Genomic DNA, 15,262 nt, shown 5'->3' with positions numbered 1-15,262 from the left:
TTGACTCTGTACCTCGACGTGTTTCTGCGTGCATCGCCGCTCGCGGTGGTCCTACATCCTACTGAGTTGATGCCGTGCGCATTGTGTAACCTGAATATCGGTTTGAAATAAACATCAATTATTCGACCGTGCCGTCTCTGTTTTTTCCCCAACTTTCATCCCTTTCGAACCACTCCTTCTTGGTGTTGCATTTGCTCTGTCAGTCAGTGTATATCTGAAGTTACATCACGGAGATTCTGCTATGCTGACTATATAGCATTAGCTGTGCAACACAAAGAACAGGAGAAAACTGAAGAGATGTTGGTAAAGGATTTGTCCAGTCTGGAAACTTAATTCAGGGACTGGAGACTTAAGCTCAGCACCAATAAAACGGAGGTGTCTTGTTTCCATTTAAATAATCACTTAGTAAATACTAAATTCAACGTAAGTTGATGTGGCAGAATACTTCACCACAACTGAAACACAAAATAACTTGGAGTAGCCTTGAATCGAACACTACCCTACAAGCAACATCCGCCGAACTCCGTACAGAAACTGAAAACACGTAACAACATCATTCATAAGCTTTATGGAGCTATCTGTGGTTCTTCGGCAAGCGTTTTACAGTCTTCAGCTTTAGGCTGAGTACTGTGCTCCAGAATGGATGAACAGTCATCACACAAGACTTATTGATACTGAATTGAATTCCAATAACTGGCAGAATTCGATCTACGCCAACTCATTGGCTCCCGCTTTTATCCGGAATAATGCCACCTGATTTACGCATATCCACTGTTCTCACCAAGGAATTCAATAAAATCTTAAGGAACCCCGACCTACCTGTACATGAATATCTGCGAACTATCAATCAAAACAGATTACGTTCACGCCATCCAACTTGACGTAACGCCTCAGACATGGTTGCTAGAGGCTACAACCCAACTACAGAGTGGAAAAGACGGTGGGAAGCAGCAACGGAGATGCACCTGCACAGTATGTTCTCGAATGCCAAACTTCCAAGTAGATTCCAGCTACCACGTAGAACATGGACTGCTCTGAACAGAATAAGAACGGGCCATGGCATATACAGAGACATGTTGTTTAAATGGAACACATTGCCGACACCCGTGTGTGACTGCGGAGCTGCACGACAAACTATACACCATATTGTCAGTGAGTGTGAAACGCGAGCATACACAGGCAGCAAAATGGATTTTCTGATGACAACTCCTGAAGCAATACAGTGATCTTGACATTCAGTTGTAAGGAGTCTTTTCTTGTTCATTGTTTTGCTGTTATGTAAATATGTATATAATTTACTTCTGTATTCAACTTGATTGTATGGGCTATACACTAAAATAAAAAATATCTTTAAAATATTACTATAGATATAAAGAATATTTAGTGCCTATTATATTTTGCTGCTGTATGATTTACTGGGACAAATTTCAATCTCGACTAGTCTTTAGTTCATCCCCATAATATTCGTATTTGTTCAAGATTTTTATACGGTGTTAGAAAACTAGCTCCTTACTGACTTAATTGACATTTTCTTTAATTTTGTAGGGGACTTAAAGGCGTTGCTGACAATCTATCAACCCAAATTGATCTTCTGTGGTGCTAATTCGGCAGCTGCTGTGGAGGAAATAATCCCTCATTTGGATTCACGCCCGAAACTCATACAGTTTCAAAGTGGAACGTGGGACAATTTTCTTCATCGAAGGTCCAATCCAGATTATCGTCCTGCTGATATTCCTGATTTCTTGAATCGTGAGGCACTCATCATGTGTTCGAGCGGTACAACAGGCCTTCCTAAAGGGGTGATGCTATCTCATGGGAGCTGCCTAGCACAGATGATTACGTCTCTGTAAGTATCCTAGTGAAAACTTTTCATTCTGGACTTGTGTGACAAGAGACAGGTGCTGAGTTGTCAACGAGAATATTGACTAAACTTCCAGCTTTGAGCGATAATCTGTCCAGGTTAGTATTTGTAAGGTATTGAGTTTCGCAACTGCCCGTAGGTTCTGATGCTGTGTTTGTGGGAACCTATAATATACACAAAGAATTATGGAATAGAGTGTTTACACAGCCACGCCCACTTTTCAAATCACTAGCGCCCACAATTGAATCCCCTCGCGCTATGACGTCATTAGTCACGTGACCGGCAACAGCCAATCAGCGCTTGGTCTCCTTTCGGTGTATACACCCTACTTGTATCATCGGCTTCGAGAAGTTGCTCTGTATGATCTGGCGACCCACCAGATGCGTTAACCCCACACAAAGTCACGGCGTGGCTCGTCGAATGTGATAACTTGCTCATCGCAATTGGACCCAGGAACAGCGAGGTAGTGCCCTGTTCACGGATGATTCGCAGTTTAGCCTGGGGAGTGACTCTCGCCGTCTGCTCATCTGGCGTGCCCGTGGCACAGGTTACAACTCTGCCAATATTGTGGAAATAAACCAGAATAATCGCAACGTACGGTTTCTACTTAAAAAACGGATAAGTTGCTTCGACCTGATAATTGCATTTATTAACATGAATTGAAAAATGTCAAAATGCAAATCACACATATTTTCGAGGGTTTAAAATAACAGCGGAATACAACCCTGTTTGAGCCCCGTCCCATCAGTGCGGGTGTCTCTCAGGGTGGGCTTATCTCTCCTCAGCTATTCGATTTATATATTTATGTCAAACATAATCAGGCGCTAATGTTTTATTTTGGGGCGGCGTCATGTTAGGAGCACGTACCCTACTACATGTGTTTCCTAGGGGTACTTTGAGGGGGGCCATAGGATTGATATCCTACAATAATAAGTGCGACTACTCCGTGGAGGATATGGACCTGGGTACCATATAATGGGCGATAATGCCGCCGCCCACTCAGGTGGACGAGTACCTGCAATATGAGGACATCACACATTCACACGTCTAGACTGGCCAGCTCGCTCTCCGTACATAAATCCGGTTGAACATGCATGGGACGCTGCAGGCAGAAGGATTTCAGCCCTAATACCGCCACCACGGACCTTGTTGGCTTCCAAAGGGCGCTTGTCCAGCAATGGTATGCGTTACCCCAAGCCATACTGGACGGCCCGATCCATAGTATGGAGAGCCGCTGTGCATCCTATATTGCCAATCCCGTATTCACGTTCTGTATGCCACCGGTGGAGGGAGGCCTGACATGGTGACTGACACCCATTGATCATATCCGGTTTTCCAGTACACCTTGCATCATTATCACTATGTCACGAGTCACATTATTGCCAGGGCGCCTTTTCAGTGCACACATTTTCTTCAGTGGATCTCGAAGGTCCCTTAACTTATGTATATGAATGTAATATTATTACAGGATTTCTAGAGCGTAGTGAGCTCTGAACTGTGCAGTTTGTCATTTCGCCCTTGTTCCAGGGCTATGGACAGTTGCGAAACATAACATTTTACACATGTTGTTTTGGACTCGTCGCCGTTCTATGCTCCAGGTTTCGTCGAGTTTCTCGTCTTTGCATCCGGAACTATCCCTTGTAAGTGGTTCTGATTTGCGGAGAAACTCATTATCATCTCTGGAGAGAGGTAGTGTTCTGGTATGTGCTAGGACATGTTGGTGTGTTAGGCCTATCGCCCTACATGTGTTTGACGTCTGGGTTTCACGACATGGAAGTGATCCGTGTCGTACTGCAACACTCGAGAGAAAAAGCACGACTCTTAGGCTCCCAAACGGTGAATTGCACATATACGCAATGGGAAAGTGTTACTGGTCTAATGTTTGGATCGTACAGACCTCACTGTGGACAAGCTAGCGTGGAGCCACACAGCTCGCCAGTAATTAGGGTGAAAACATACCGTATGGGTCGTATCGATGTCCGCATCGCTGCTAAAACAAGAGCACTGAACTAAATGGAACATCGCATGTCCAAGGTGTCTTTCTGTCGGCTGGGTAGCTCGATATCTCGCCGTGACACAAATCAATTTTGTTTCGCATGGATTCTCGCTGGCATGTCAGCGAAATGGACTTTGCTTTGATAGCTCCAGCGATAGAGCACGTGTTTCATTTGATTGCAGTGTCTTGGTGTTGAAGGTAACAGGATGTGATGAGCAAACCCTTAATGCTGTACTCAACGAACCCACAATATGGGACAAAAGAAACCAGAATAATCACAACGTACGGTTTCTACTTTAAAAAAGAATGGAAAAAGTTGCTTCGAGCGGATGATTCCAGGTAACCGCGCAGTTTTATTAATATGAATGGACACATGGCAAAGTGCAAGTAACATGCATTTTCAAGGGTTATAAATAACAGCGGAATACACTTCAGCAACCTGTAACGAGTCCCCAAATAAAACAGCACTTCCAGTTCGAGGTCAACAATACCTCGTCCCTTTTGTGTGGGGTTCCCTCAGGGTGGGTTTATGTCTCCTGTGCTATTTAATTTATATATCTCATACATACGCCGTCCACCGCGCGCAAAAATATGTGTCTATGCAGATGACACTGCCATATCCTCTGTCTCTTGGCAACAACCCACTGTTCAAAATTACCTCCAGGAAGCCCACACCAATTTCCAAGCCGGGGTTGGAGAATCAAAATTAATATCACCAAAGGTAGTGATACAATACTTTCTAAACGCACCAGAACCGCCCCCAACCAGTAGTATTTTTCAGTGAAATGATCCGGTAGTCCAATGTCACGATATACCTGAGTGTTACCCTCGACAGATGATTGACGTTTAAAGATCATGTAATCCGTATTTCGGCCCAGGCCTTTCAGTAATCATTTCCCTCGTGAAAACCGACAACGGGCTAAATTTAGAAAACAGGCTCCTGCTGTACAAATCCTTCTTCATTCGCCCTATCCTCGAGTATGTCAGTCCTATCTGGGAGATCGCAGCCAAACCTCACCCGGACCGAGTCCAACGCGTACAGAATCGCGCACTCCACCTGATATCGAGTCCGCAATGGTTCGACCGGAATCGAGACATCTACAACGACCTTCTCATCGACAACATTTATACCAGAATCCAGAAGGCTTTCCCTAAATTCTGTTCTGGTATAAACTTCAGTGCTAATCACTTCATCTCGTCTTTGGGCAATCACAACACCGATGGACTTAGGTAAAAGAGACCCAAGTTTCTTCTAAACTAATTCACCCCTTGGAGTGTAGGTCACATTCTGACTCCAGCCGAGTCTGTCTAGACGCATAGTCTATCTATCTGTCTTCGCTTGTTTGACAATGTTCTGTTGGTCTTCTAGGGAAAATGTTTCGAAACGTTCTCTAATGCATTTTGCTTTTCTTGAACAACGATCGTTCGATCTGGTCATAGGTATATTGCTGTGTGCTGGAATAGGAGGGAGGGTCATTCCATGAAGTGCATAACCCTCTTTGTCAGTGATAAGATTGTAAAGCAATATTTTCGTCCTCCCGATAAAACAAAACATTTCACTACTGGAGCAGTGAGCAAGTTGTTTCACCGGCCGGCAGCGATAGCGTCATACCTAGCGTGTTTCACCACGCACCGCAGCCGGCAGCGATAGCGTCATACCTAGCGTGTTTCACCACGCACCGCAGCCGGTAGTGATAGCGTCATACCTAGCGTGTTTCACCACGCACCGCAGCCGGCAGTGATAGCGTCATACCTAGCGTGTTTCACCCGCATGCCTAGTTTACACGATGCCAGTTGATGAGACGGGCGGTGCTTGTCCTCTAAATATTGCACTACAATCGCTGGCCAATCCAGTCGAACGAGAATCCATTCACAGGAAGGAGTTTTGGTCACGCCAGTAAATGACAAGTAATGGCTGAATGCGCAGCCTCTGTTGTATCCAACGAGCTAGAATAACACAGAGAGGCGGAAGCGCTGCCTGGGTGAACCTAATAGAACAAACGTCCGCCATGTTTCCTGTTGTCACACAAGCAAGGGGGCATGGCCTTTAAATGACGAAAAGTGTAGAAAATGCGCATTTTAGAATCGCTGGGGGAGAATTAAAGTCCGTGGCCGAAAGCTTGAAGCATGAAAGCGAATACCGCCACATCATCATATTGCGGCACGAGGCCAATATCATGATCAGTTGATTGTAGGGTAGTTCGAAATCATCGCACAGTGACATACGAATAGGCCTCGAAATCGGAACAAGAGCGTTACCCTGCTTGGCTGTTGTGGTTAAGCGTAAATTAGAATAAAAACGATGGACATAAATATTTATGACAGGAAACAGGAACCTATAATAAGTTACAACCTCATTCTGTTAATATTTTTAAAATTATTGCATCCTCATGAGTACTGTGTTCCTTTCTTAATCTGTTTACCCTCCTGGGTTGGTTTTTCCCACGGACTCAGCGACGGATCCCACCTCTACCACCTCAAGGACAGTGTTCTGGAGCGTGAGACATTGGGTCGGGGGATACAACTGTGAAAGAGGGCTGCACCTGCTATGCTAAACAGGGGCCTTGTGGGGGGAGAAGGAAGCGGCCGTGGCCTTAAGTTAGGTACCATCCCGGCATTTGCCTGGAGGAGAAGTGGGAAACCACGGAAAAACTTTTCGACGATGGCTGAGGTGGGAGTCGTGCCCACTTCTACTCAGTTGACCTCCCCAGGCTGATAGAATCCCGTTACAGCCCTCGTGCCCCTTTTCAAATTTCGTGGCGGAGCTAGGAATCGAACCCGGGCTTCCAGGGGTGGCAGCTGCTCACGCTAACCAGTGCACCACAGAGGCGGCCCATGAATACTTTACCACAATAATCGTTTAGTGTAAATATTTATTACAATATAGGGGGGATATCATGTTTCTCCCATTACCATATCATACTGGGATTACTAGCTTGAAAGTTGTCCATTATGAAGTGTGGCATAGTTTTAAAAACCAAGGCAACAGACATCTACAATAAAGGCTGTATACATTTCATAAATAGCAGTAAAATGCTGTATTTATCATACTTGGTGTACGTTTGAACGAAATAAGTGATTTTTTGTGGTTACGTTTTCTTGGTGGTGGGCGTTCCATTTCCTTTATTTGTAAATGTGAATGAAAATTAAATAGGGCTGGAAATGTACAGAGCAGAAGCAACTGAATTGAGTGGGATACCATTTATCTCTTTTCGCCCTCACAACGCATTGTTCGGTTAATTCCTTGTTCTTTAAACGAAATCTGAAACAAAATTCGACAAATAATTACCGTGGCTATCCGTACTTTCGCTAAGTAAACAATAAAATAGATTTAATTACAAACAGAAATTACAAAAATGAATCTCGGCTATAATTCAGTAATACTTAAAGTACGATATATCCTTGGTTTTATTACTCCGATTAGTACAACCATACGCTGAGCTTACGGCTGGCATTCTTGAAAGCGAGAATCTATCTTTTCACTTCTTAAAACTTAGGGAATTAAATTGGCATGCACGATCTCCCTGTCACCTCAACATATGTTCTCGCGCCAATTCGCTCTGTTTTGACAACCGTTAACATGGCTGCCCCTTATCAACTTGTTTCAAGCAGGGAGCGCTGATGTCAGGTGTACAGCCCCTCTATGTTATTCTAGCTCGTTGGTTGTATCTCGTGATGAATTAAATTTATTTTATGATTATATGTGTCGGGAATTCATTGCTGAGTCATGCAAAGTTTTGACCTCAATCACACCGAAACCTTTAATGTTAATTTTATCGGTAATCTCAGAAATTGCCGCTTGACGAGCATTTTTGTCTTTGTACAGGTCTTCGTGCTGGTTCCGACAAACATCGTCATTCCCTGCACAGCTCAACGAATTTTATGTTAGTATCATCACCTTACTTTGGGACCATAATTACGCGAATAGCCTACAAATACTTTAAAAGTTAAAGTATTTAAATTATGAAGATCACGCAGGCGGCTGCACCTCCCGGTTGCTACAAGCGAACTATAGAGCTACTGGCTTGTCACGTTCGCACGGCGCCATTTGTCGCAACAATACTGGTGGTGGGTGCAGCTGGGCCCAGTTGGTTGTACTCACTCTACTCCTGGAGACAGTCGATTGTCTGAGCAACTGTGAGGGCAATTGCCTAGCAGTGGCAGTGGGCTCTCAGGAGCACATGAGCACGTGAACACCCACTTCTAACGCATATTCACGCATTCGTGGATACCGGTAATTCAAAATTGTTCTATTTTCTCGACTTGATTTTGTCAATCGCATTCGACTTATATCGAAGCTCTGTTACCCAGACAGCTGTTCGTTTCGACTGACAATGCCAGGGAGCACACTGGAGAGTTTCCTTAAGACTACACGCAAGCGCATGGAAATGACGTCATGGTTTATGCACGGATACCTTCATTAGCGAGGAGCACGGTAAGGAATGTGCTCCTAGAAGTTACTGTTGCATTGCATCGCCGAAAGATTTCACTAGTAGCTAATTCTGAACAGGTGTTCGTAATCACGGGATCAGAAAGCCAGAACCTCAGCCAAATCTCATCCCGGCAGTCGTAATTTTAGTTTTCTTGTACACTCACAGATTAGTCTTGGAAAAATGCATCATCGGTTATAAGGGTTCCACCATATTATGAATGGAGAAAGAACCGAACAAGGAACTTTTAGTGAAATTATTCAAGTAAGTGATTTTGTACTTATTTGCATTCTACTTTGTTATATTTGAGACGTGAACCGCCAGTGTTGCCTAGACAACTGGACAGAAGTGTTCACACGTAGCCAGTCAACTGTCTTCTGACAAGTGTCTCATCAACTGGCATCGTGTAAACCGGGCATTAAGGCAGGGATGTCAAGCTGCGCCCCGTTACTGTCTCGCCGCGTACGATTACAGGATCATTTTCGGAGTTCTGCTGAGGAAACCGGTCTGTGACCTTACCGTACCACGTGGGTTATAAATGCCAGAATTTAAGCATGAAGAATGTGACACTTCCCTAGCGAGGTGTGCTAATTCGAAAGGTAAATCTTTCACGCGCTGGACCACAACTCAAAATTCGAGGGCACGAATCCGGCAAAGGAGACAGTAGAGAAAAACAGAGGAGAAATGTTCACCAGTGTCTACATACAACAAGAAGGAGTTTCGGTAGACTTGCTGATAACTCTTATAAGTGACGTGATGTAGTTGGAGTGAAAGAGATTCGTTGAATTCTCTTGCTAAATCCAATATTTTAATGCTTCACTTCCATTTGACAGAGTTACAAATACCCTTCTCAGACCAATTCTTTGAACATGTTGTTGTTATGATTATTATTATTTATAGTTAGGACCACTAAGAACCGCGAGATCTCAACTAGGCTATTTATCTTCAGTTTTGTTAAGAAGAAAGCAATACTTCCCAGTATCGACTTAGTTTCTTATTTGTCTTCTTGCGCGCCCACCAGGTATTCAACCTTTCAGGGTGTGTTTTGTTCCATGCATCAGAATAGACATGCTTCAGTCTAGTGTTTGAGTTGTTCTCGGAACTAAATGTCTGTGTCTGTGATTCCATACTTTAAAAGATCCCTATCGATCTGCACCAACCAAGGAGGAATCGTTTTAAGACTTCTGAAGTAGGATAACACACATTTACAGATTCTTTCAGATGGCGATCCAAAGAGGTGAGCGTAAAATGTTATCCTTCTTTTCCGGATCACACTTGACATCTCTTCAGTGCGGGTGTATATTACTAATTTGCTCCGAAGTCTGTAAACACCATCGTTGACGTTGGGACCAAGAATTTATCGGATAATCCTCCTTTTTTCTATTTGCCAGTTCTTCAAGCAGGCTATGCGTTCGAAGTGTTCAACATTGTGCTTCAGATCTAATTACAGTTTGATAATGTCTAATTTTTTAATTTCGACAGATGGACTTTTTGCTTTGAGTGAGTCGGGAGGCTGTTTCAAACTTGTTGACACGTGTTAAGAGGGCCAACTTCTCAGAATTGCTGCATTCAGTCCATTCACTAAAGTACTTGGATCTTTCCACTTTCAAGATTCTACCGTGGGTAGCCAGAAGATGTAGTGGAGCCTGTATGATGTTAGAAATGAAGAGGGTTTTGGTATAGGAGATTTTGAGGTCAATCTTAACTGCGCTTTCGTGTAGGTAATTGATTTGTTGAGTAGATAGTTCAGGAGAGGAAGTAAGGAGAGAGATTTCATCTGTAAACATAAAGCAATCAATATTGATGCCATTACGGGTTCGGCCTATTTGAAGTTCATGAGGAATTCTTTTATATTATTATTATTATTATTATTATTATTATTATTATTATTATTATTATTATTATTATTATTATTATTATTATCTTCTTCTTCTTAATCGGTTTACCCACCAGGGTCGGGTTTTCCCTCGGACTCAGCGAGAGATCTCACCTCTACCGTCTCAAGGGCAGTGTCCTGGAGCTTCAGACTCTGGGTCGGAGGATACAACTAGGAAGGATGACCAGGATCTCGCACAGGCGGCCTCACCTGCTATGCTGAACAGGGACCTTGTAGGGGGGGGGGGGAGATTGGAAGGGATAGACAAGGAAGAGGGAAGGAAGCGGCCGTGGCCTTAAGTTAGATATCATCCCGGCATTTGCCTGGAGGAGAAATGGGAAACCACGGAAAACCACTTCGAGGATGGCTGAGATGGGAATCGAACCCGGGAGTCCGGGTGTGGCAGCTAATCACACTAACCACTACACAACAGAGGCACACATTATTATTATTATTATTATTATTATTATTATTATTATTATTATTATTATTATTATTATTATTATTATTATTATTCATTCGATTACGCCATCTTGCGACCACATGAAAGAGTTTTCTTCTTCTTGTCCTTGCAAAACTTCATCCTTCCTCGGTGATGTATTTTTTTCTTTCTTCCGTCCATTTGGTGCCTCATTTTTTCTTGGCCTTCTCTGGAAATTTACCATCAAATATTGTTTTCTTAAATAATTTTCTATTTTCAAATTGTTCCTTTGTTAATGCTGAGTAGTTACAGATCTTCTGCGGCTGCATTGAAAAATGCTGGTTGTTTTTTTACTTGTATATTGTTTAAAAATGTGTTTTGTTTATCTCTTTCTATTCTGTACAGGTGACCAATGATGATGATGATGATGATGATTATTATTATTATTATTATTATTATTATTATTATTATTATTATTATTATTATTGCGTTCCGGCCTTCTAAGGACCACGTTACAATTTCAATTGTTCCTTCTTAGTTGTTCTTTCCTTTTCTTCCAGTATTCTTTCATTGTTTCACTGTGTTTCTTTTTCCTGTCTTCAGTCCACTTTGTGCCTGTTTTCCTTTCCTTCCTCCCTTGGAATCCTTCCATTCGTAAGACTTTCTTCCTAAAAATCTTTCTTTCCAATAATTCTTCTTCTCGTATGTTGTTCCTTTCCAGGTCTTTCTTGACTTCTTGAATCCAGGTGGTAGTTGATTTCTTTTCCCAAAGGTACTTGAAGATTCGTTTAGTTAGTCTATTGTCATCCATTCTGTAAATGTGTCCAAGAAATAGCAATCTCCTTTTTCTTATTGTTTCTGATATGTTTTCTACGTTCTGGTAAATTTCATTGTTACTTGTTAATTTCCAAAACTCTGCAATTCTTAGAGGATCTAATATTTTCCTTATAATTCTTCTTTCTAATATTTCTAATTTATCAAGCTTGTAGTTCAGTGCTAGACATTCGCTGGCATAAAGGCATTCTGGTTTCACTACTGTGTTGTAGTGCCTTATTTTAAGTTTTCTTGATAAGCACTTTTTGTTGTAAGTATTCTTAGTTATACCGTACGCTCTTTCCATCTTTTGTATCCTCTCCTCTATAGCAGATTTTTTAAAACCATTTTCTTGAATTGTCTCACCCAAATATTTGAATTTCTTTACCTTTTCTATTTGACCAATATCCGTTACTAAAAACTTTGGGGCACTTTTTATATTCGAAAAAATTTGTTTCATCGGCAGAGATTCTCAAGCCTGTCATGTTGGCTGTCTTTTCAAGGAGATTAACTTGCATTGCTGCATCTGGAAGGCTTTCTGAAAGTATGGCAAAGTCATCTGCAAATGCTAAGCTATTTATTGCAACACCTTTGTTCTTCTTCCCCAGCATGAGTGGCAATATTTTAGATTCTTTCAGTTTTTCATTCCAGATTCTTACAATTTTCTCCATGACACAATTGAAAAGGAGAGGAGATAGACCATCGCCCTGCCTGACACCTGTATTTATTTTGAAAGGTCGAGATTATTATTATTATTATTATTATTATTATTATTATTATTATTATTATTATTATTATTATTATTATTATTACGGGTATATCGTGATGGACAGAAGTTACGGGCATGAATGGGTGGTTATAGAAAAGTCAGAAGATTAATTTAAAATTTTAAAATTTGGGCTATATTTCATTTTCCATTTGTTTCTTTTCTTTTTAAACTTTACACTTTGCTAAGCAAAGAACAAATCAGGTACAAGATCTCGCTCGTGAGCTTAGGTAACAATGTTAGAAAAATCAGAATAATCAAATAATAACCAATTAATTACCTTGAGTTTGAAGCTCAATAAATACAAATTTTACGTGAACAATGCTGCTCCCTACAACCAACAGTCGAGGAGACGGATCTCCCAATTTTTACAGCAACGGAAGAGCTTCCTTGCTCTACAAATTTACACTTTAGGAGACTATTCTTGAAAATTACAAGTTCTATCAAAGCCACAACCTACATTTAACAAAACAAGCAGTATTCACTGTCTTATCGGCTCAACAGTCTGATTGCCTTAAAATGAAATGAATGGAATAGAGTTTAATAGGGATAACAAGTAGCCATACCACGTGGCCTTTGGTAAAAACAAAATGTTATGAAGCAAACACTTGCACTCGTTGAAATTCACACGAAAATACTAAAACCCTATATGGGCTTATGGCCCGACATTACAGAGGCTAGATGGAGAGAAAGCTTACAAAATTCAGAGATAAAGGTTACAAAATCATAGTCACCTCAATATCAAGTTGAGAGGGAATACAAGAGGGTAACTCACTCTTTATTCCCTACACTCGAGTAAATTCTTTAGACTTGTGTGAGAATTTACATTAAGAAATAAAAGTTACATTGCGAAAGAAAATTGAAACCTTCCCCTCGAGATAACTTTCAAAGACTATCACATAGTTAATCAGAATCTGCCATTACCTTGAGCTGGTGGACCTCCCGAAGATGGACGAGGGAGCCCTTCCCCCTGCCTCCGCTACGAACACACTCAAAACCTCTAGACTGGAGCGATCACAAAGACAACATGGCCCGAAATATGCCACCTTTTATAGCGGAGAGGAAGGTTCAAGATTTCTCTGAGCCTAGGTCCTGACACGTTGGTTAAGTTTAGAAATTTCAAAAATGTCTTATTGGTTACTTAAATAAATGTACAAAATTCCTGATGGCCAACATATTAAGTTGGCGGGAAGAGATAGAACTATTGATAACTTTCTAACACAAAAAACAAAACAAAACAAAACAAAACAAAACAAACCCCACAGCACTTAACACCCTTGAAAGGGCCTTAGCCTGCCTAGCGACCGCTCCTCAGTCCGAAGGCCTGCAGATTACGAGAGGTCATGTGGTCAGCACGACGCATCCTCTCGGCCGCTATTCTGGGCTTTCTAGACCGGGGCCGCCATCTCACCGTCAGATAGCTCCTCAATTCTAATCACGTAGACTCTATGGACCTCGAACCAGGCCTCAGGTCGAGATAAAAATCCCTGACATGGCCTGGAATCGAACCCGGGGCCTCCGGGCGAGAGGCTGGCACGCTACCCCTACACACCAAAAACAAACTATAAACAATTCAGTTTAGGAAACCTTGATACACAAAATTACTTCAAAATTTAATTATTCATTCTCGTTCATTCTCATTTGAATCCACGGTGCAGGTTACCTCCGGTACAATTTTTATTATTATTATTATTATTATTATTATTATTATTATTATTATTATTATTATTATTATACCTGTTTCATCGGCTTCATGTAATGTGTAATCTGTTCGTCAGTGATCCCTGCCTTCAATTCTCTCTGATTGACGACACGGTTCTTCAACTCCCACCGGTCTTCTGGATCTCTGGTTTCCTCATGCAGACCTTATCATTGGCATGTGGCTCTAAACTTGTCGTGTTACCAACATTCACTGGAGAGAAGGTTCTTAAGACTGTGCATGATTATAAGGTGAGTTGTTACAGCTAACATTAACATTTTGTTCGAGTATTCGCTAATTATTTGTGACGTCACTGTATCTTAATGACTGTAGTTATTCCAACTATCGATTTCCAGCTAACCAAATTCGATTTATCGATTGTATCTACAATGCTACAGTTGTTAGTAATTGGGCTGCTCAATTTACTGCAAGCCATAATGTAAAATTTTGGAATGCTTAAGGCACGTGTGAATTTGTATATGACAGTGTTTTAATGTTAAGCTAGTAGTAGGCTCAACCTATAGTATTGCAAGCCATAGTGTTAAGCACTAGAAATACTTAATTTGTATGCGAGTATTATCGGCACACTTTATCTTGGTGCATTTCTGTACGGGGGTGAGGAGTAAGGAGGGAGCTGTCCCGGTAGTAGCGTATACGAGTCCAACACTCGGCAACCCTGATTCCTCGCTGCACACACTCTTTTCTGCACAACTTGTAAGCAAAGAGAAAGCTTGTAAGGAGCGGTAAGGAGTCTCCATTTCAGTGTGAGCGCTAAAGGTGGGTTTTGTATGTGCCATCTGTCAGCATTCAACTAAACTATTAGAATGGCGGTAATAGCCGGCGTTTTGAATTTCTGTCGCGTACTACTTCCTAGCGAATTTGGATTTTTACCGCTTTCTACTTCCTAGCGTTTGGCAGCAAGGGTCGATGATTTGAATTTTTAGAGGGACGTACTTCGTAGCGTTGCGCAATAACCTACCAGAACAGACTTCCAAAGTGAATTCATGTATATATCAATCGGTAAAACTTTCGGTACCCACTGGGCGAAACTTAGGTTAGAGATCGAACATACCGCGGACGCCACCTTTAAATCAATATAAAATATTATTCAAGTGTGCTATATGTAGCATATACTATTTTTTAAAATTTACTTCAACAAATTCTTTTTACACCGCAGATGGATCTTACATGGATATTTCCTTCCTGTCAACATCATTAGGAATCTTATCGGCTCAATCGGCTCGAATCTTATACCTCAAATTGTATTGACAACACCTTTCATAATAATTAGAAATACATTCAGCAAGTTGCCTATATAATCAATACTATCGATTAACATGAGCGTACGAGTTCCGTAAAATATATATGGTAATAATAAGGCAGAGGAGAAAAGAACATAA

General features: G+C 41.5%; 1 protein-coding gene across 1 annotated transcript in view; it reads left to right on the top strand.

Annotated features, from left to right (window-relative positions):
* The window catches only part of LOC136866968 (luciferin 4-monooxygenase), a 157,148-nt gene that overhangs the window by 71,689 nt on the left and 70,197 nt on the right, over positions 1–15,262 (top strand). The window contains exons 3-4 of the mRNA XM_067144058.2: positions 1,546–1,846; positions 13,942–14,113. Coding sequence (XP_067000159.2) covers positions 1,546–1,846; positions 13,942–14,113 — 473 coding nt within the window. The remainder of the gene's footprint in view (positions 1–1,545; positions 1,847–13,941; positions 14,114–15,262) is intronic.

The sequence above is a fragment of the Anabrus simplex genome, chromosome 3, assembly GCF_040414725.1.
Source record: "Anabrus simplex isolate iqAnaSimp1 chromosome 3, ASM4041472v1, whole genome shotgun sequence".
NCBI classification, from domain to species: Eukaryota; Metazoa; Arthropoda; class Insecta; order Orthoptera; family Tettigoniidae; genus Anabrus; species Anabrus simplex.
This window is presented reverse-complemented; position numbering and strand designations above follow the sequence as displayed.